General features: G+C 49.4%; 1 protein-coding gene across 1 annotated transcript in view; it reads right to left on the bottom strand.

Moving 5' to 3' along the window:
- ZMYND8 (zinc finger MYND-type containing 8) overlaps positions 1 to 20,908 on the bottom strand; it is a 125,509-nt gene that overhangs the window by 26,444 nt on the left and 78,157 nt on the right. The window contains 3 exon segments of the mRNA XM_011280734.4: positions 4,565 to 5,074; positions 7,662 to 7,814; positions 17,624 to 17,764. Coding sequence (XP_011279036.2) covers positions 4,565 to 5,074; positions 7,662 to 7,814; positions 17,624 to 17,764 — 804 coding nt within the window.

The raw sequence follows: 20,908 nt of genomic DNA, 5'->3' as shown, positions 1-20,908 counted from the left end.
CCTCTAAAGCATGCACCCCAAAGGATCAGATGGCTTCCCGTAGGTCAAAGCACCGAACAACACGAAGTCACCCAGAAAGAAAAGTATCCCTTAACCTCCGACTCCCTCCAGGACGAAGTCCCAGTAAGCTGCTAATGGCCTCGACACCTAACACTAAAGGTAATTCCAACCCGAAGCCAGAACGTTCCCAACACAATGGTATTTATCGTGAAGTTAGGAGACTTGCCTTCTTTGTTGTTGCTGTTGTTTTATTAAGTGTTTTGTTTTGTTTTTTCAATTGTGATGCCAGTACAGGCAACATACACAGCGTTAGGTGGGCTGCAGGTGTACAATATAGCGATTCAACAATTGTACACAGTGCTCAGTGCTTGTCAGGGTGAGTATATGCCTTACGTGTGTGCTGGTCAAATCTACATCTAAAATGAGTTTCATTTTTGTATTCAGAGTGAGTGGCTTTAAATAAAAATATAAAGTCAATGATTATATACAAGCAGGACTTGGGAAGGGCCAAAACAATGAACGTGAATGAGAAGTTTGGAAAAGGCTGCTTCGTGGAGTCTTGGGGTGGGGGTGGGGGAGGGGAGGCCTGCAGGGAGGGGTAGGATGTCCAACAGGCGGAAGTGAGAACTGGGAAGGTGACAGCATCAGCCAAGGCGTGTTTGGGAACAGGCAGCACTTGGGTCGGTGAGGGCAGGCAGTGAGGAGTGGCAGGAAGGCAGGTTAGAGCCGGAAGCACTGAGCAGTGTAGAAGGGGGGGCCACGTGGTGCTCATTTGTAAAAGGGTTGTCACTGCAGAGACGCCAGCCACCAGTGGGGTGGGTTTGCCCCCCCGAGAGGATGCCCGGGGATCACACACAGAACACGGGCAATAAGTCAGCACCCCGATCTTAGACAATGTGCCTCGACATGAACGCCTCTTCAGGAACATGTCTGTCTTTTTGGATTTCTAGAACCCGGGAAAGACATGACCCTGACTGTTCTAGGGAGGCTTTTCAGTACACTGGGTTTTACGAAGTCCATCTCCTAAAGGAGAGGGAGAGAAAACAAAACAAAAAAAAACCCAAGCTGACTTTCCTGACCTGGAGGTGGGGGTCATCGCGTCTGGCTGGCCCTCCGTCCTCCTGCCCCTCCGGAGAGGAGAGCCTGGCCAAGTTCACAGGAAGAGCCAGAGGGGGAACTCTGGGATGACCCTTCCCTGGGATGACATGATGTGCCAGAGGGGGCTCTGAACCCAGTTTCTCTATGAGCCCTGCACTGGGGCAGTACCCTGGTGGGGTTTCTCACCCACATGCCTCCCTTTGCTTCCAAGTGACCAGAAAAGCAATGCCGTTATTGTTGACAAGCTAGCCTAGTCCCCCTTTCCTCAGACACAGGGCAACCACAAAAAGGTCCTTTTCTTTGTACCACTTTTCGGAAGCAAACAGCTGGCCTCACAGGTGGCTTGGCGGCCCCTCTGTTCCAAATGAAACACTGGAGTGTGCAATCCGAAAAGATGCTGGGCTCGAAGCACTCAGACGCTCAACTATTTTGATTCCTAACAGATTCTAATGGTTTGGGGCGGGGGAGGCCATAAGAAATTCCATTTGTCCTAGAAATTTGAAGCGTATAATCAAATGACCTGTAGCCCGAAAAAGGGTGAGTCTCTTAAGGGCCAATACTCCAGAAGCTGTCCCTACTTATTAAACTACTTCTTCTAGACTCTGGTCGCAGTCTAGTCCCTAAAAGGCAGGCTTTTAGAGAGAAGAATGGAAATTACTGGTGTTCACAGCAAGGTCTCGAAGTAAGCTCTCTCTCTGCCCCTATTCTGACATCACCAGCCACAAAGCTGTTTCGCTAGCTACGTATCCAGATTCTATACGTGAGCTTCATTCCCAGCTGAAGGGGAGCTGGAGGTCACCACGGCTCACTCCAAAATACCCTTCGGCTAAACACACCGTTGAAAGCATGCTCTACGGCAGAGTCTGGTACAAACTCGATCCTTCAAGACCCAAACTACCATCGAGGGGCACTAGATTTTAAGACTGGTAGGTCCTGGGGCGCCTGGGTGGCTCAGTCGGTTGAGCGTCCGACTTCGGTTCAGGTCATGATCTCGCACTCCGTGAGTCCGAGACCCGCGTCGGGCTCTGGGCTGGCAGCTCGGAGCCCGGAGCCTGCTTCGGATTCTGTGTCTCCCTCCCTCTCTGCCCCTCCCCTGCTCATGCTCTGTCTCTGTCTCAAAAATAAAATAAAACATTAAAAAAAATTAAAAAAAAAAAGACTGGTAGGTCTTTGTCCCAACCCCCAGGATAATGCACGAACTGAATTAAGTTTCTGCACGAACTGAATTAAGTTTCAGAATCATCTTCAGCTTAATTACAACCACTGTATACTTGGGGCCTCTTGAAGGTATTTCCCTCAGACATCAGTGCAAGAACAGCTGTATTTCGCTTAATCGACTGGGACGTTTGGTTTTTTTTTTTGGGGGGGGGGTGGGAGGGAAGGGAATATGAGATCTTTTAAGGGGCTGTATTTCCCTTTTTGCTTTGACTGCTGTATTTCCCTTTTTGCTTTGACTGCTAGGAAGCTCACAGCCAAAATGAAAGCTCAACTTTGCTAACACTGAAGGCCGAAACAGTACATAGTTATGTGCATAAACCTTCCCGGACCTCTTACTATTCTACCTTCCTCTTTTACAGACTTCTGTATCTTCGTTTTGTTTCATGGTTAAATATTCTTGTCAATCTGTTACAGATCCTTTCTGGAAGAGGAAGAGGCATAAAACCAATCAATCGAAAGACAGGTTCCGGACAATAAGGAACAGTATACCTATCACTCATAGGAGCACTGCCATCTTTGTACCCAAATATTCCCCCCAAACCACATGGAAAAGAAGCTACTCTCCTACTGTTTTCTGCCACATCTGCCTCAAACCCCAATCCACAACAAAGTCGGATTTTTTGGAGGCCACCCCCAAATCCACGGGGACTCAGGACGGTGTGCTGTTCTAGCCTCCCTGCCCCTTTCAATCGCTTCTCTTTCTCCCTCCACCGCACCATTCAGACACGGTTCATCAGTGAACTGCAGAAATTCTCTCTCCCCAACAACTGAGGCTCCGTGGCACAGAAGAAATATTCTCAAGGCCCACTCCCGACAGCCTCCGAAATGCTCAGGGGGTGTAGAATCACCTCTGACTCAAGAGTTTGGTTGGGAAGTTAGCTCCTGTCAAAAGTTGGCCCAGGTCAGAAATTAAACCTGACTAGCCCTTCAGGTGCTCACAAAGTCCAGAAGGTTTTATGGCTACGATTCCCAGTGTGTCCGTAGGCAATGTTTTCCCTGGGCCCTAAATTAATTCTTCTTTCCCTTTCTTGGGCACGTTGGAATCCCCTTACACCCACTTGCCAAACCAGCTAAAAAAACACGTTAACTGCCTTGTCCACGGGAAGGACACCCTTCACATCATTCACACGCTCTTCCTGGAGGGCTTGCCAACATGCCTGGGCTACGCCAGGGGAGGGTGGCCACTGCGGGTTCAGTCTGTGACAGCGGCAACGGGGAGCACCCCTGAGATCAGGTGATGGTTCTCAGCCAGAGATTTGTGCCGCCCAGGGGGCAAATGGCAGTATCAAGACATCTTTGACTGCCATCAGTAGGCAGAGGCTATTGGCATACAGCGGGCAGAGGCCCGGGAGGCTGCCAAACATTCTCCAACACACAGGACAAAGAATTACACGGCACAAGATGCCAACAATGCCAGGGCTCAAAGACCCTGGACTCAGGCCGGATAAACACATATATGGTGGCACCTCAATTCAGGTGCCCACCATCCAGTGCCCTCTCCCTGTCTAGGGCCCCAAGAAGCACTCGGTATTCGGGTACCATCTCCCCAAATGGTCTCAGATTCCAGTAAGAAAATGCACCATGAGGCACCTGGGCAGCGTGAAGGGAAGAACAGGAGCTGAACTCACCAAGATCTCTGAATTAAACACTTCTAACAGGGGCGCCTGGGTGCCTCAGTTGGTCATACTTTGGCTCAGGTCATGATCTCACGGTTCATGAGTTCAAGCCCTGCGTCAGGCTCTGTGCTGACAGCTCAGACTCTGGAGCCTGTTTCGGACTCTGTGTGTGTGTCTCTCTCTCTGCCCCTCCCCAACTCATGCTTGCTCTCTCTCTCTCTCTGTCTCTCAAAAGTAAACATTAAAAAAATGTTTTAACAAAAAAATGAAAAATAAACACTTCTAACAATTCCAACCTTGTCAAATGTCTAAATGTTGACAAACATTTTAGGGAAACAAGCGAGCATACTGGGAAAGTGGAGCTTGGGCAAACAATGACCCGACTGCTAGCAACACCTACCGTTTTTTATTTTTCTGAGCTCAAAATCAACCACATTGGGCGAGAGGCGGGCAGGCCTGGAGTCAGTCCTGGACCTGATTAGTGACTTAGCCAGGTGACCTCGAGCCAATCAAAGGTCTGCTCTGGTGCCCCCCTCTGTGATGTCGGAGAGCCACGTAACTTCTGGAAATACCAACACAAGGGGGTACTCTAAGCCAAATCAAGAAACCGAAACTGGTGGGGGTTCACTTACCATCCTGCTTGGGAGATGTTTCTTTGGGTTCCTTCTTATTTTTTCGACCCTCCCGCCCAGTATGGTCTTCTCCTAAATCTATGACAAGTTCACTTTCTGAATCGGAGTCCAGGCCCAAATGTACTGTTGGGGAATCTGTCTCATCTTTCCCCTTGAGTTTATCCTTTGCAGGGTGAGGGGAGGCTTTTGCTTTTTCGGAGAAGTCCTTCTCAGGCTGGGGGCTTGCCTTTTCCTTGGCCGAGCCGGGATCTGCTTTCTCGCTGGCCGGTGATGTGCTTTTCAGCTCCTCCTTAGTCTCCACTGGGTTTGCCAGTTTGGGTTTTTTTTTGACAGCCGATGGCTCTTTGTCCACCCGACTACCCTCTTTGTCTTCTGCGTCCTCTGGCTCATTCTTGGACTTCTGTTCCTCATCACTGATATACTCACTATCACTACTATCGGACTTCTCTGAATCTTCCGAATCGCTGTGCTCCACAGCCGTGTAAACATCTTCTGAGATTTCGTTTATGCCTAAATTCAAAGAGAAAACCCAGCATGTGGCGTAGTCACAAAAAGGAAGAGCAGGACCCCAAACGCAAACATTTTCCACGCCAAATGCTGGAATAAAATGAAACATTTCAAATTGCATCCCCCTGGCCTGGCGGGGTTAGCAGCGAACGGCATCTAACAAATGCCAACTGGGGTTTGCAGAGGGTTTCGGTTACTGACACTCGAAGATGACAAGGGACGAGACAACATGAATTTTAAATTTATCCAGAGCTGCGTCCTTGCGACACCGATAAGTAACCGGGCCGTGGAGACTGGGAGGGGTGGGGGACAAAGGAGATGAGCTGTTAAAATGGATCCACTTTACAGATTAGAAAACAGAGGCCCAGAGAAATCACTTACCCTAAGGCCCAAAGAAAACCAAGACAGAGGCAAGGCCGGAACCCTGGGCACTCCTGACGGAGCACCAGCTCTCTTGCCACCAATTCCCAAAGCATTCAAGTCCTCGTCGCCTTGAGTCCGGAGCTCAAAGAAATAACCCAAAGCCTTGAGGCAGAGGTCGCCAGCTCACAGCCTACAAGCCGCATCTGGCCAGCACACGTTTTACTTAGGGGGCCATGGTTTGGCCCAGCGGCTATTTTATCGTTTGTTTGTTTCTCACTTAGAACGTGTTGCCCAATTCACAAACCAGGAAATTTCACACAGAAATCAAGGCAGCAGGCTTGTGTGGAAGAAAACGCAAGATCTGGCCGTTCTGGGTCACAGGCCTGCGAGGCAGCAACCGGCTGGAGCCACGAAGCCACTGGCCCCTTCCGGCAGGGACGCACCATCTCCAGGTGACCCGGCTGCCCCACCCTCCCTCCAACGCCCTGTGCTGACGCAGAGTCACTGCCGCACGGACAGCGGAGTCAAGACCAAAGTCACACGCTTCCACGTCTCTATCAAAATGCCAAATGACAGACCAGCGGGTGTTTCACAGACACAAACAAAAGTGGGCGAAAGCATGTTCCACTCAACCCACTGACGTGTCTTGCTCCCAGTAAGGAGCGTCGTCCAGCCACAGGTTAATGATACCGTATCTTAAAATTTTGAAAGGAGGAAAACTCAAATCTGTACCGCCTTCGTGCTGGGGCAACGGTCACCGTGAGTGGGGTCACCATTGAGACCCAGACACAGAAAGGAAACTTGCAAACAGACAAAAGCCACGAGCAGCCCAGGGCACCAGATACCAGCAGACTCATCTCAGAAGTAGATCTGCCTCTGTCAGGGCTCCATCAAAAACAGGAGACGCCAAAAGCCAAAAACTCAGATCTGGTCTTAACTTCTGGGTCCTAAGGCTTATGCTACTGTAGCCAGATACGAGGTCAGATACGGTCAGATATGAGGACAAGTGTGACCACAAATGTGATAAGGAAAGCTTGCATACCAGAGCCCAAAAGACACGAGTTCAAACCCTGCTCTTGTGCCTTTATTCACCTGGTGACCCTGAACTAGGGACCTACCACTCTGAGCCTCAGTTTCTTCATCTGCAAAATGGGATTGAAAATGGTATCGACCTGTGAGGGCAATCTATGCACCGTGCGTGGTACAGTGCGAGGTATGCAGGAAACAGTAAACAGAAATATTAAAATTCTTATTAACATTAATAATAAATCAAGGAGTCAGCCCAGCTGCAGGGAAGGACCCAAGGCAGATACTTAAATGGCCTGCAAAATTACCACCATTCCTCCTCTGGATGACTCCTAACCACAGCTTAGTCATTCTAAGGTCCAGAGCACCCACAGACACTCTCAACCTCACCCTAGCGGGGCTCTCTCTCCTGAGGCCAGCCATCCCCTACTTCTTCGCAAACACCCTCCTGCTTTTGTTTACTTAGTCCACAAACATTCCAGAGCGCCTACTCTGTACACAAGACCAAGTACCTTGGAGAACGTAAATGCTTATGAGACAACCTCCCTGCCCTCAAGGAGCTTCCAGTCTAGCTTCTGGTGTAGCGGGACACCCCCACACAAAGTGACCACTGATGTTCCCCAGCAATAAAGTGCCACGGGAGGGGGCAGATAGGGAGGGAGGGCAGTCAGAGGAGACTTCCTGGAGGAGGGGATGCCTGAGCTCAGCCTTAGGGAAAGAATTCAGGTAGGCGGTGTGAAGGCAGGCAGCACGGGGAAGAGGAAGGCAGGCAACAGGTACAGAAGCAGGATGCGTGTGCCAGGTGGGGAGGGCCCGGTCTGCGGCAGAAGGGTTTGTGTCGGTTGTTTGTGGGATGAACTGGACTTGACGGTGAGCCACTGACGTGTGCAGACAGCGAGCGTGGGGGCAAACTCAGGAAGACCCTTCCGCTTTCAAATTTCCCTACCACCTGCACCTCGAGGCTGCAGGCTACCACAACCAGAGAATAAACTGGGTGGATGTCAAAGAACCCTTGTGAACAAGTGACGAGCCAATCCGAGAGGCTCCGCCGTTGGGGCAACTGTATCTGAGTCGCCCGCTCAATGCTGCCCTACAGCAGCCGGGATCCAACGCTGGCTTCATCCGGGCGGCGACCCTACAAAGAGTTAACGGTGACGATGACGACCACAGTGACGATGGGAGCGCAAACCAAAGGACGTACCTAATTGTGCTTTGCAGCTCTCTATGGTCTTGTCGAGATTTAGCTGGAATCTGCTGCGGATCTGCCGCTTGGGCGAGAGGAGGGGGACGGGCGCGGTCTGCTGCTGGACCGACTCGCTCAGCTCCTTTAGGTCCATCTCGGCCTTGCTTCGATCTGGAAGACAGGGTCGCACCGTCATCAGACACGCACTGGACGGAAGAACACGCAACACGCAACACTCCTCACTTAGCTTCCTTCTCGCACACACACGACGGAGAGCACGGCGGGGAGAGAAACCCCAAAACCCTTGCCCCCACATCATCTGCTCAACGGTGGGCTGGTAATAGCCCGCCAACACACGTGTCTGCTGAACGGTCGCCTGGGTGGCTTTCAATATTTGAAACGCACGACCCCAGCCAGACGGTTGTCTGTCGAACTCCGCGTCATTAGGGATCCTGAAAGCCAAAGGTTACAGTAATACGGTCAATCTCCACGTCAACAGATAAAGTCACACGGCATCGGGCCAGAGTGTGCTTTTAACTCCAGGCCCACATCCGAGAGGACTTGGAACCAACAGACGCTGAGTGCTGCCTCCCTGCCCCCGTCCCCCCAGAGCACACACACACAAAACGGGGGGGGGGGGAGGGGTCCGGCTTCCTCATTTACCACGGAGACTTTGCTGCTCATTCCTGGTCCACCTAGACTGGAGTTCAAGTCAGAAAAGTGGGGTAAATGTCAGACAGGCAGACCTTACAGCCAAGCTGCTGTGTTCCTTTGTGGCTCAGACATCCATCTGAAGACAGGTGAACAGATCAGCCCTGGATACTAAACGTCTGTCTTCTGGCTCAGATACGGCCCAAGTTCCTCACCCTAATACATTCCTTTCGCCCCACCTCCTCCAGCGTCCCCCAAAACAGAAGAAAGGGACAAAATGAAGGCGGCTGCACAGGCCCAGGAAGCAAGGAGACTTCACAGGCAGGGGTCACTAGATGCCACCTGCCTGCCACCCCTGGCATCCCCCTGCCTCTCCAACTGACCCTAGGCACAGAATGCAGAGCATATGCCCTACCCTGACCAATCCCAGAAAACCACGTAACATCTATCAAGGGCAAAGATGAGAGGCCACCTCCGAGGCCGTTGCCACCACCTATGAGCTCACACTCAGGCTTCCTCCACCCCCTGCTGTCCCCACCCCAACACATCTATGCCCACCAGGCTGTGAGAGAAGCCTGGTGTATACAGTCTGAGGGCTGGACCACAAGGGCTGCTCAAAACCTTCACTCGCTACTCGTATCCATTTTCCAACATGACCCACACGCCTTCCCCGTCACGCAGGAACGGGGCAGTCCCTCGACCCTGCACACCCAGAGATCCGTTCAAGTCAGCAGAGGTAGGCAGCCTCCCCCGAACCCCTCGCAACCCTCTCACAGCTCACGAGAGCGACAGACTGCTCTGACTTAATTTTACCACTGAAATGAGGTCACCACCAAGGGGAGATCAGGATTAGGAAGGGCCCTTTCCCCAAAACACACTCGGGGCAGCCCTCAGGAAAATGTCAGAAGTGAGTTGCTCAAAACAAGCAGATACTATCCTTGCCCTACGAGAAAAGGCTCTAAGGCTCTAAAAACATATCCACCTGTGAGCGTGTGCATACACGTGTGCGAGCATCCGTGTGCATTTCTTTGTGCAGGACTGGAGATGCTCACAGAGAAGATGGGGTGAAGGCACGGGGTATTTCGGAGCAAGGGAAGGATATTCCTGCAAATTTACTGGAGATGCACCTTACAGAGAGAACAGAGACTAATAATGACAACAATAAAACGGCAAGGGGGAGAAGGAGGACGACCAAGGAAACAGAGAAAGAAAAAAGATCCAATTCAAGAACAAGCACTATGAGAATGACAGGGATTTCAACAGTTAAGTGGTGAATGTGACCGGGAAGGGAAAGGATAGGAAGCCGGTCTCATAACTTCCACTTTCAGAAATGAGAAAGGATACTGGGCTCCTAAGGGAAAAGGCAGCTTTTCAAGTATGAAGTTGTAAAAGAAATTAACTCACAAAAATACTTTCCATCGGTGTCCTCCATGAACACTCGACACAGCAGTTACCACAAAAAAAAAAAAAAACAAAAATAAAAAACGAAAACAAAAAACACCATCTACTACACCAGGAGCCAGCAAACTTTTGCTGTCAGAGAGCAAATTGGGCTCTGGAGGCCATACAGCCTCTGCTACCAAAGTGACCATAAACAATACGCGCGCAAATTGATGACACTGGGTTCTAATAACACTTTATTTACAAAAACAAGTAGGGGGCCAGATTTGGTCCAAGGCCTGAACGTTTGCCATTTCCATCTGTAGCGCACTAACTGATAATCTTGGCTCCAAACTGAAATCAACAGAGCTTTAAACAAAAAAATCCTGGGGCGCCTGGGTGGCGCAGTCGGTTAAGCGTCCAACTTCAGCCAGGTCACGATCTCGCGGTCCGTGAGTTCGAGCCCCGCGTCAGGCTCTGGGGCTGATGGCTCAGAGCCTGGAGCCTGTTTCCGATTCTGTGTCTCCCTCTCTCTCTGCCCCTCCCCGTTCATGCTCTGTCTCTCTCTGTCCCAAAAATAAATAAACATTGAAAAAAAAATTAAAAAAAAAAAAAAAAATCCTAACGTCTCGGTCCCCCTCCCTGAAAATGTGAATTAACTAGCCTGGGGGAACGCCTGGACACTGGCCATTTAAAAATAACCCAGAGAGGGGCACCTGGATGATTCATTCCACTAAGCGTCTGATTTCAGCCCAGGTCATGATCTCGTGCAGATCGTGGGGTCCGAGCCCCATATCCGGCTGGTTGCTGTCAGCACAGAGCTCACTTCTGATCCTCTGTCCCCCTTTCTCTCTGCACCTCCCCTGCTCATGAGCTCTTTCTTTTAAAAATAAACAAACATGGGGCGCCTGGGTGGCGCAGTCGGTTAAGCGTCCAACTTCAGCTCAGGTCACGATCTCACGGTCCAGGAGTTCGAGCCCCGCGTTGGGCTCTGGGCTGATGGCTCAGAGCCTGGAGCCTGTTTCCGATTCTGTGTCTCCCCCTCTCTCTGCCCCTCCCCCCTTCATGCTCTGTCTCTCTCTGTCCCAAAAATAGAAAACGTTGATAAATAAATAAATAAATAAATAAATAAATAAATAAATAAAAATAAACATTACAAAAAAAAAAAAAAAAATACCCCAGATGGGGCGCCTTGGCTGGCTCAGTCAGTAGAGCATGTAGCTCTTGATCTCAGGGTCATGAGTTCAAGCCCCACATTGGGCATAGAGCCTACTTAAAAAAATATTAAAATTTTATTTCTTTGGTTTTTTTGTTTGTTTGTTTGTTTTAAATATTAAGATTTTTTAAATGGGGGGTAGCACCTGGGTGGCTCCGTCGGTTAAGCATCCAACTTTGGCTCAGGTCATGATCTCACAGTTCATGGGTTCAAGCCCCACCCCACGTTGGGCTCAGTGCTGATGGCTAGGAGCCTTCTTTGGACTCTGTGCCTCTCTCTCTGCCCCTCCTCTACTCGTGCTCCGTCTCTCAAAAATAAACATTAAACAAAAATTTTTCTGTAATTAAAAAAAAAAAGAGGATTCTAACTGGCCGCTAATACTGAGAACTGCTGCATCAGTCTTCTTTTTAATATTCATTTATTTTGAGAGAGAGAGAGAGAGAGAGAGAGAGAGAGAGAGAGAGAGCACGCAAGACCATGTAAGGGGGCAGAGAAAGAATCCCAAGTAGGCTCCACGCTGATAAGAGGGAGCCTGACACGTGGGATCTGAGCCAAAATCAAGAATCCGACACTCAACCGACTGAGCCACCAGGCGCCCCAGACCAATCTTCTCTGTGAGTAAAGAAAATTCCTCCTGATTTGCCTTAACCTTTGTGTTAACAGTATCACTTTTCTAAACCTTAGGATTCATAGAAAGAGACCTACAAACTCATCAGAATAATCGTGTGTGTGTGTGTGGCTGTGTCTACAGTAAATGCAATCTCTTAACTTTAGTCTTTAAAAGACTGGACTCGGAAATACTCATAATTAAGAGGAATGAAAAAACAGTAAAGCACATTATTTTACAGTTCAGGTTTCTCCAGTCAATAAGCTGAGGTAATGTGGCTCCTAACGAGAAACCACCCGAAGCCGGGGTGGGGGGGTGGGTCCTGGGATCAGACCTTCAGGAGTTGAGCCACATCCAATTATCGTTCTCGAATTTTCAACCGCATTTTGACTTTCTTCTCCTCCACAGGGAGAAGAGGAGAGTTTCTCTTTCTCATTCAGCGGATAGTCGCTTATCAGGATTTCTTCCACCCCTGCCCTTCTATATCGGGAATATCTTCAGAATCCACCTTTGCTGCCAACATTTTGAACTTTCCGGCTGATACGAAGACAGCTTCGGCTATAAATGGAAACCAGGAAGAAGAAACACCAACGCTGGAGAAAGACACGATCTTACATTTCTGGAGGAAGCATAAATCAGAACCACCTCTTTGCAGGGCAATTTGGCAACATCTCTCAAAATGTCAACTGCACGTGGCCTCTGACCCAAGATTCTGCGTCTAGGAATTCTTCCTATGGATATACTCCCACATGGGTAAAAGGGTCTTCAATTCAGCTGTTGGCAACAGCAAAACAACCTAGAGTCGATAAATAAGGCGCCTGGGTAAATAAATTAACAGTTCACCTTGAAACAGAATAAAATACAACCGCTAAAAAACAACTAGAGATCTTTATGTGCTGATATGAAAAAGCCAGCCTGTTTAATGACAAAGAAGGTGACAACCAGTAAAAGATATCCGCACTGGTGTGGGGAGAAAAGACAGAAAGGGAACACAGATACGAATATATGTGTTCTTGGGGGTTCTCAACATTGGCGCTAATGATATTTGGGGCTGGATAAGTCTTTGTTGTGGGGGGTGGAGGAGGGGGGCTGAGGGCTGTCCTGCACCTTGTAGGACGTTTAGTACATCCCTGGCCTCCATTGCCAGTAGTACCCACATCCCCGTTGTGACAATAAAAATGTTTCTAGGGGTGTCTGGCTGGCTCAGCTGGTGGAACGTGGGACTCTTGATCTCAGGGCCGTGGGTTCGAGCCCCACATTGGGCATAGAGATTACTTAAAGATAAAAGCTTAAAAAAAAAAAAAAAGTCTCTCCAGGGGTGCCTGGGTGGTTCAGTTGGTCAAGCGTCCAACTCTTGAGTTCCAAGTCAGATCGTGATCTCATTGTTTGCAAGCTCGAGCCCCGCATCCAGCTCTGTGCCGACAGTGTAGGGCCTGCTTGGGATTCTTTCTCCTTCTCTCTCTGCCCCTCCCCAGTTCCCGCATGCTCACCCTCAAAATAAGTAAATGTAAGAAAGAAAAAAAAATGTCTCCAGGCAGTGCCACGTGTCCCCTTGGGGAACAGAAATCAGGTTGAAAATCCCTGGTATGTAACATAGAAGAACTCCCCAAGAAGACCAAAATGAGGTAACCGCGGTCACCTGTCAGAAGGGACAGACAGGTGGTTACAGACAGGTTGGCTCTTCATTGAACATCCTTTGGTCTTTCGAAATTTCTCACCACGTGCATGCACTACTTATAACAACAAAATTAACTCTGTACAAGCAAAACACAGTTTCATTTTCAATGAAAAAGAACTCGATTTTCTCTGTTCAAAAGCTGGAATCCCAGGAGCCACAAAATGGCGGCTCCTTCCAGGGAACAATAGCATCCAGACCAGAGACCCTGGCAAAAGTTCTCTCATCCATCAAAAGCCAAGAAGAGACATTCTTCATCTCATCCACTGTTTTAGAAAGAAAGGAAAAAAAAAAAAATGGCAACATGCGGGAAGCCTCAGCCCCCAGCTCTGTATCCATACTCTCAAAGGATGCCTGACTTCAAGGTATCACTTGACACAGAGAAAGAAAGGAGGCCTCCCATCGGCGACAGCGGAGGAATAAACAAGCAGAAACGCTCCGGGTCTGACAAGTTCCCATTGCTCCGTCAGCGTCTCTGACAGAGCATCCAGGCACACTCGTGTCACAAACAGGACTGCTGAACTGCTGTGTTTGTTCAGCCCAGAGCAAACACCCTGTGAGACAAGAGGAGACGGGATTCCCAGAGAAGCAAACAGGAGTCTAGAAGAAGAAAAGAATCAGGCCTTCCTTCCTCCTCTCATGCTTATTTATGACTTATTGCTCATACGGTCAAAGAAAGGGCCTATAACAATCCACCAGGCTTCAACTCCTTGCTTTACAGCAGAGAAAAGGCCCGAGACAGCAAACGAGACAGCAAACGAGGGGCCTGTGCATTAGCAAGTCGGGTGAGAAGTCGCTGAGGGAAGCCTTCCCCTCGGTCATGCACCAAAATTAATTTCAATAGTTAAGTATCCGACTGATGACCGATGGCTGGTTTTTGTACTTTGGGTTGGATTTATGTGTTTTGGCCAACTAGAGTTATTTTTATTTTTATTATTTTTTTGTATTTTTTAACACTTATTTATATTTGAAAGAGAGAGAGACACAGAGAGAGACAGAGCCTGAGCAAGGCAGAGGCAGAGAGAGAGAGGGAGACACAGAATCCGAAGCAGGCTCCAGGCTCTGAGCTGTCAGCACAGAGCCCGATGCAGGACTCGAACCCACGAACTGCAATATCATGACCTGAGCTGAAGTCGGACACTTAACCAACTGGGCCACCCAGGCGCCCCACCCAGAGTTTTTATTTTTAATGCAATTCATTGGCAACTTCCAAAAACGAGGAGAGTTCATACACAAAAGTGGATTTGCATTTTTCTTGGAAATTGAGAGTCTGACGACCCAGGTTCAACTTGTGGGAGCTGCATCCGTCAGAAAGGCACTCTGTCCTCCACGGCGCTGCCCATTCGAAATCTTCACCTTACCCCCTCGCCCCTACAGCTAGGCCAATTTATCGAACAGCGTGACAAGCGCAGTGTCGAGGGTCCCTCCAACATCAAAACACGGCTCCGTCTTGCAGCGCGTCTGCTCACATATTTTGGCTGAAGGCACAAACTATGAGGCAGACACGCCTGAGCCCGCAGGCCAAACCTGACCACGAACCTTACGTGATGCTGGGTAGAGGACTTTGCTTCTCTGTGCCCCACTGTCCACTATCTTTGAAATGGGGCTATCATCTACCTTGAAAGTTGCTGTCGTATTTTTAATAGTTTTTAGATTTCAGAGAGTAAAACTTGGGGAGGGGCGGACGATAACAGTTCTGGGTGTTTTAACACCTCCCAGATAGGTGTAACCACCATCAGAATGCAGAGCCACGTCCTCTGCCAAAGAATCCCTCTGTGATTTGGAATCAAGCCCTCCCCCACCTCAAACCCCACAATCACTCACCTGTTTGCCATTTCTCTAATTTTGCTCTTTTTTTTTTAAATTTTTTTAATGTTTATTTATTTTTGAGACAGAGAGAGACAGAGCATGAACGGGGGAGGGGCAGAGAGAGAGGGAGACACAGAATCAGAAGCAGGCTCCAGGCTCTGAGCCGTCAGCCCAGAGCCCGACGCGGGGCTCGAACTCACGGACCGCGAGATCACAACCTGAGTCGAAGTCGGACGCTTAACCGACTGAGCCACCCAGGCGGCCCTGCTTTTTTTTTTTTTTTCTTTCTTTTTTTTTTTAAACGAAATGCCATTTGGTTAGATATCATAATGTCATCATCCTCCCAAGCACTGTCTCATTTTCTGTCTGCTTAGAGTAGTTGCAGGGATGCCAGACCCAAAAAAGCCCATATAAAGCACCTGCCCCATCCCTGGACAACCTCTTGAGGATTATTTAGTATTTCCCTCCACCCTGACTTTCTCCCTCCACCATCTGATTTCACGATTCACCAGTCCCTCCCTGTTAGGTAACTGAACCCGCAGCCCGTAAAACGCCCACATCCCCAATGCCTTGGTTCCCACTAACAAAACAAGTGTCCCAGCACAGAAGGAGATGGGGGGCATAGGAGGTGGGGGGTATGGGGGAGGGAGGGCGGGTGGGGTCTTCGGTACAGGGCAGCCTCTCAGGCTCCACCATGCCCACCCGCCAGAACGCACGACAGGGAGAAATCTCTCACTGCCGCCGTGGGTAAGCCAAGCGGAAAGACCCACGGCATCATGAGGACACTCAAGACCACTTGGTTCAGAGAAGGAGCTATTCTCGCCACTCACGACGGGCAGAGAGGACACAGTGAGAACACCCCAGCACAGTGTTCCTTTTCGGGGTGTGGAGGCGGAAGAGGGCGTGAGAAAGCAAGCCGCAACGCTGAGCTCCATGAACATTCCAAAGTAGCAAATGGGTCCCCTTTCATTCGAGTGAGGAGTCCCCACCAGCCACGGCCCGGACCGCTGTACCACACGCAGTCCGTGCTAACAGGTGAGCCAGGGCGGGCCAGGCTCTGACCTCCCTGCAGACACGGGCTTGCTCCAGTCCCGCCACCTGCCTGGCACCTGGAACTCTGCAGTCCTGGGCACCTGGAACCTCCTCTCCAGACCTTAGTTTCTCCGCCTGAAATGGCATTGCAGGACAAGACGAACCTGGAGGGTCCTGGCCACCAGGGGCTAGGGGTTCACGTGCGAGCATCGCTCTGCACAGGTGGCTGTCCCCCTCTTCCTAAAACCCTGTATACTCGAGCCCCACCCCCAGCTGTGACAACCAGACATTGCCCAGTGTCCCCTGGAGGGGAGTGAGGGAACCATCTCTGGGGAGGACCACCTGACATAGGCTATTCTCCACACAGCACCCAGAGAGGTCCTTCTAAAGTGCTCAGTTCACATCCCTCTTCTGCTCAAAGGGCTCCACACCAGGGTCCGCGGGGTCCACAGGGTCCCAGTGCTCCGGGACCTCATCTCCTCACCTTCTTCCCCTCACCCACTGGGACAGGCCACCTGGGCCTCCCTGCCATTCCTACAACATCCCTGACCCCTAAGGCCCTAATTTTTTGTTCCTCCTCCCAATATGGGCAAGGCTGGTTTTTCTTGTCATGCAAATCGAGGCTTAAATACCACCTCTCCTAGGTAACTCAGTCTGACTCTTGGTTTTGGCTCAGGTCAGGATCTCATCATGACTCCTGAGCTCTGCAGGGGATTCTCTGTCTCCCTCTCTTTCTGCCCCTCCCCTGCTCACACTGTCTCAAAAATAAGTAAACATTTCCAAATAAATAAATAACGGCACACACACATAAACACATACCACCTCTCAAGAGGCCTTCCCTCAACGCTGCCTCTTCCAGATGCCTCTTCTAGGCATCTCTCTCCTTACCATTTATTGTCTCTCACTTTCTAGAGCCCAGCTCGGTACAAGAGCAGGGCCCTTGCTCACCATCCTCTGCCCTGGGTCTAAAACAGCACGCAGCGTGTAATAGATGCTCAATAAAAATCAAGAATCCTGACGGAACGAATCAATGAAATGACTTCGTGGTTGGGTATTTAGCATTTCTGGTGCCAATTTTTGCTAAAGACTCTGCCCGAAGGCAGTGCTCTTGAAACAACTGACAGAACTGCAATGGGGGGAGGGGGGATCCTACTAAGTCAGGGATAAAGATGGGCATTTTTTTTTTAATTAGAAAAGGAAAATTAAGGAAACAATGTATCAGAATATATTGCACAAAGGAAAGGTAAATATTGATTCATAAAGCTCGACTTGCATCAAGTGTGTGCATGTATAAAACCTTAAATGTATATACATACACGCACACACAGCTGCATAAGAACTGGGTTACTTTTGTAAAAACAAGAAAACGTTGTAAACACTGGCCTAAGGTCCATCAGGATAAAACAACTCTGCATGTCGACAAGCCCCAGGAAATCGCTTACTTGCTCCTTTTACCATTCTCCCTTCATCTTTGTCCCCTATACCTTTTTAATATTTTGCAGAGAGAGGTTTTGTTCAGAGCTCAAGAACCACACCCGAAAGAGGACATCACAACTTGCAAAAATATGCATAGATGCCACAGAAAGAGGCTCCCAAAACTCCCCACTGACCCAAGTTAAGATTCAGGATGCTTCCAGTGGTAGACGTTTTGTCCGTTTTCGTCGTGATGGGCGTGGACGCTTGAGGAGAGAAGGTTTTCGGGCTGCCGGACAAACTCCCTGCTTGTCCCGTCTTGGCAGAGGCTGGTGAAGCTGAAAAAGTATGTTCATTGTTAAAAGACAGATTTACAACTGAATAAACAAATAAAACTTGTTTGTCGGGGGAGAGGGGAGAAATTGTATCTGATTTCAACAAGGCCCCCAGAAGTGCCCAGATGGGGCGCAGCAGGAAGGGTCGGCCATTTATGTCAAGCACAGGCTTTAACCCAACGTTAAGCCGTGAAGGAAGGAGGCCTCCCCAGTCATTCTATTAAGCACAAAGCTCTAAGACAAATCGGCTAAGCTGCCACTGAAATTGGTTTGGCCCATTCACGGGTGTAAATCTCAAAATAAATAGCGATTAAAGCGGCCCCCAGCACGGTCCAGATGCAGAGACCGGAGCCAGGCTTACAAATGGCATGCCATCCGTTTATAGGAGATGTGGGAGCTGGCTCGCACAGCCAATGCACCTGCCGTGGGCCAAGTCGACCCCTTGGGAGATCTCTGGCTTCCCATTTCAAAGGTTCCGTGATGCAGAATGAAGCCAAACTCAGCACCAGATGGAGCGAGGGCGTCACTGGTCAATGATCTCCCTCCTTACTATGTTCCAAACTTTTACAAGAGGATAGAAAATTATACCTAAGCCCGAGTCTTTTAAAAATACCATAGGGTGCCTGGGTGGCTCAGTCGGTTAAGCATCTGACTTCGCCTCAGGTCATGATCTCACATATCATGGGTTGGAGCCCCACGTCGGGCTCTGTGCTGACAGCTCTAAGCCTGGAGCCTGCTTTGGAGTCTGTGTCTCCCTCTCCCTCTCCCTCTGCCCCTCCCCTACTCACTCTCAATCTCTCTCTCTTCTCAAAAAAAAAAAAAAAAAAAAAAAAAAAGAAACATTAAAACAAATTTTTTAAAAATAAACTTTTTGGGGGGGCGCCTGGGTGGCTCAGTTGGTTGAGCGTCTGACTTCGGCTCAGGTCATGATCTCACGGTCTGTGAGTTTGAGCCCCGCGTGGGGCTCTGTGCTGACAGCTCAGAGCCTGGAGCCTGCTTCGGATTCTGTGTCTCCCTCTCTCTCTGCCTCTCCCCCGCTCATGCTCTGTCTCTCTCTCTGTCAAAAATAAATAAACATTAAAAAAAATTAAAAAAAAAAAAGAAAAAGAAACTTTTTTTTTTATTTTAAACACCTTAAAGCTACCTCCATACTGCTCCCCTAAGCCTCATCCACTGAATGTGGGCAGGACAGAAAGCAAACCACATAACAACACAAGAGTGTTCAGATCCTGCCCCTTTGCCTACACAGCCTGCCGTTATGGGGACTGTCCTGTCTGTTACAGAGCTCCTAGAGACAACATAATGGCCAGCCCTGCTCCGACGCACAGGAAAACACGGACTCTGCCGTGATCTGATCCTTAAGGGAAAGTTGTCGATGGCAACGGCGTTACGAATCAGGACGTCCCGGGGACTTCAAACAGTGCTCACGCTGGAAGATGGTCACCTCAGTTTCCTCACCCACCAAATGGGGGTAGAGTCAAAGTGAGGATCCGATGGGTGAAACTCAGCCAGTCAGTATGCAGGGCTCCCTTGGCTCTAGTGCAAGGACCTACCAAAGCTACCTTTAATGGCTAGAGGGGGAAAGACTAGACACAGGGAGGATGGAGGCAGGCACGCAGCGAGAGCCAGACCCCAGGTGTGAAGTCCACCTTGGCAGCTGACTTGATGGGCGTCCTTGGGCACGGTCCCTGAGCTCCGTGAATCTCCTTTCCTGGTAGCCTCAAAGAGAGACACTGATAATAAAATACGAAAGGACTGGTAAAAAGCACCCACCTCATCAAGTTGTAAGGATCTAGCACGTTAATCATCAAAACAGCGGCTGGCATCAGAGAAGCACTGTATTATTATTTGCTATTAGTATAATATCACTTCCTATTTCCCCGTTAACCTCGAGGGCGTTGGTTTCAACCACCTAAACCAGCAGTTGTCAGCCAGGAGTGATTTTTTTTTTTTTAATTAGGTAGGCTTCACGGCCAGCGTGGAGCCCAACATGAGGCTTGAACTCACAACCTCGAGACCAAGACCTGAGCTGAGATCAAGAGTCAGACAGTTAACTGACTGAGCCCACCCAGACGCCAGGCAGCCAGGAGTGATTTTGCCATCCAGGCAGGACACGCTGGGCAATGTCTGCAGACAATTTTGGCTGTCACAACTAGGGCAGGGGAGGGTGCTACCAATATCTAACAGGTGTAGACCAAGCATGCTGCTCGCCCCTGCCCCACCACCAAGACAAATAATCTTTGGTTCCAAACACCTATAGAGCAGAGGTGGATCAATTCACAAAGGGATGAAACAGGTGTGCCTGTGGGGAACCTCATCTGCAGACAAGATGGGGAGCTGGCAAGGAGATGAGCTAATCCACGTCAAGTGGTGCTTAGCAAATGCTCCATCGATGCTCCACATTATTTTGAGAATCAAGTTTTGTTGGTGGTGGGTTTTTTTTAATACTAATTAAATTAGTTTCACTGTAAGGATGAACAAATGCCCGGCCCCGGGCACACAACACTCTCTCAAATGAGAGCTTCAATTTACTGTCACTACCACTGTTCCTGTAACCAGGTACCATAACAACCAGCAGAATTAGAGTGCTTGGCGCGCGCACACACACACACACACACACACACACACGCACACAATAAGAATCATCAAAGATAAAGGCATTTCCAAAGATTTAAGTATTACCAATAAAATCTTTAGTATTCGGATTTTATTTTTCGTTCACTCGTATTCTATCTGCTTCCTTCCAAAAGAGATTTGCAGGGGCTGAAAACATCAGTGTCATATATTCTCTGCGAGGACTAAAGACCAGTGCCGCTCTGACTGTATTCTCTCACGTGAACCAGCAAACAGGGGTAGCAGGAAGGGTCTTACACCAGTCAAGGTACTGCGTAGACTGCGAGGAACTTTGTCAAGTCTGACCCAAAAGGGTAGGCGGAAGTAAAAACTTGGGTCCGCATTTCCCTGCTTCATAACAGCTCATGTTAAAAAAGGAAGGAAGGATGGGCGCCTGGGGGGCTCAACTGGTTAAGCGTCCAACTCCTGATTCCAGGTCAGGTCGTGATCTCGAGGGTCGTGAGTTAGAGCTTCGCATCAGGCTCTGTGCTGACAGTGCAGAGCCTGCTTGGGATTTTCTCTTTCTCCCGGTCC

Source organism: Felis catus, chromosome A3, assembly GCF_018350175.1.
Source record: "Felis catus isolate Fca126 chromosome A3, F.catus_Fca126_mat1.0, whole genome shotgun sequence".
In the NCBI taxonomy this organism is placed as follows: Eukaryota; Metazoa; Chordata; class Mammalia; order Carnivora; family Felidae; genus Felis; species Felis catus.
This window is presented reverse-complemented; position numbering and strand designations above follow the sequence as displayed.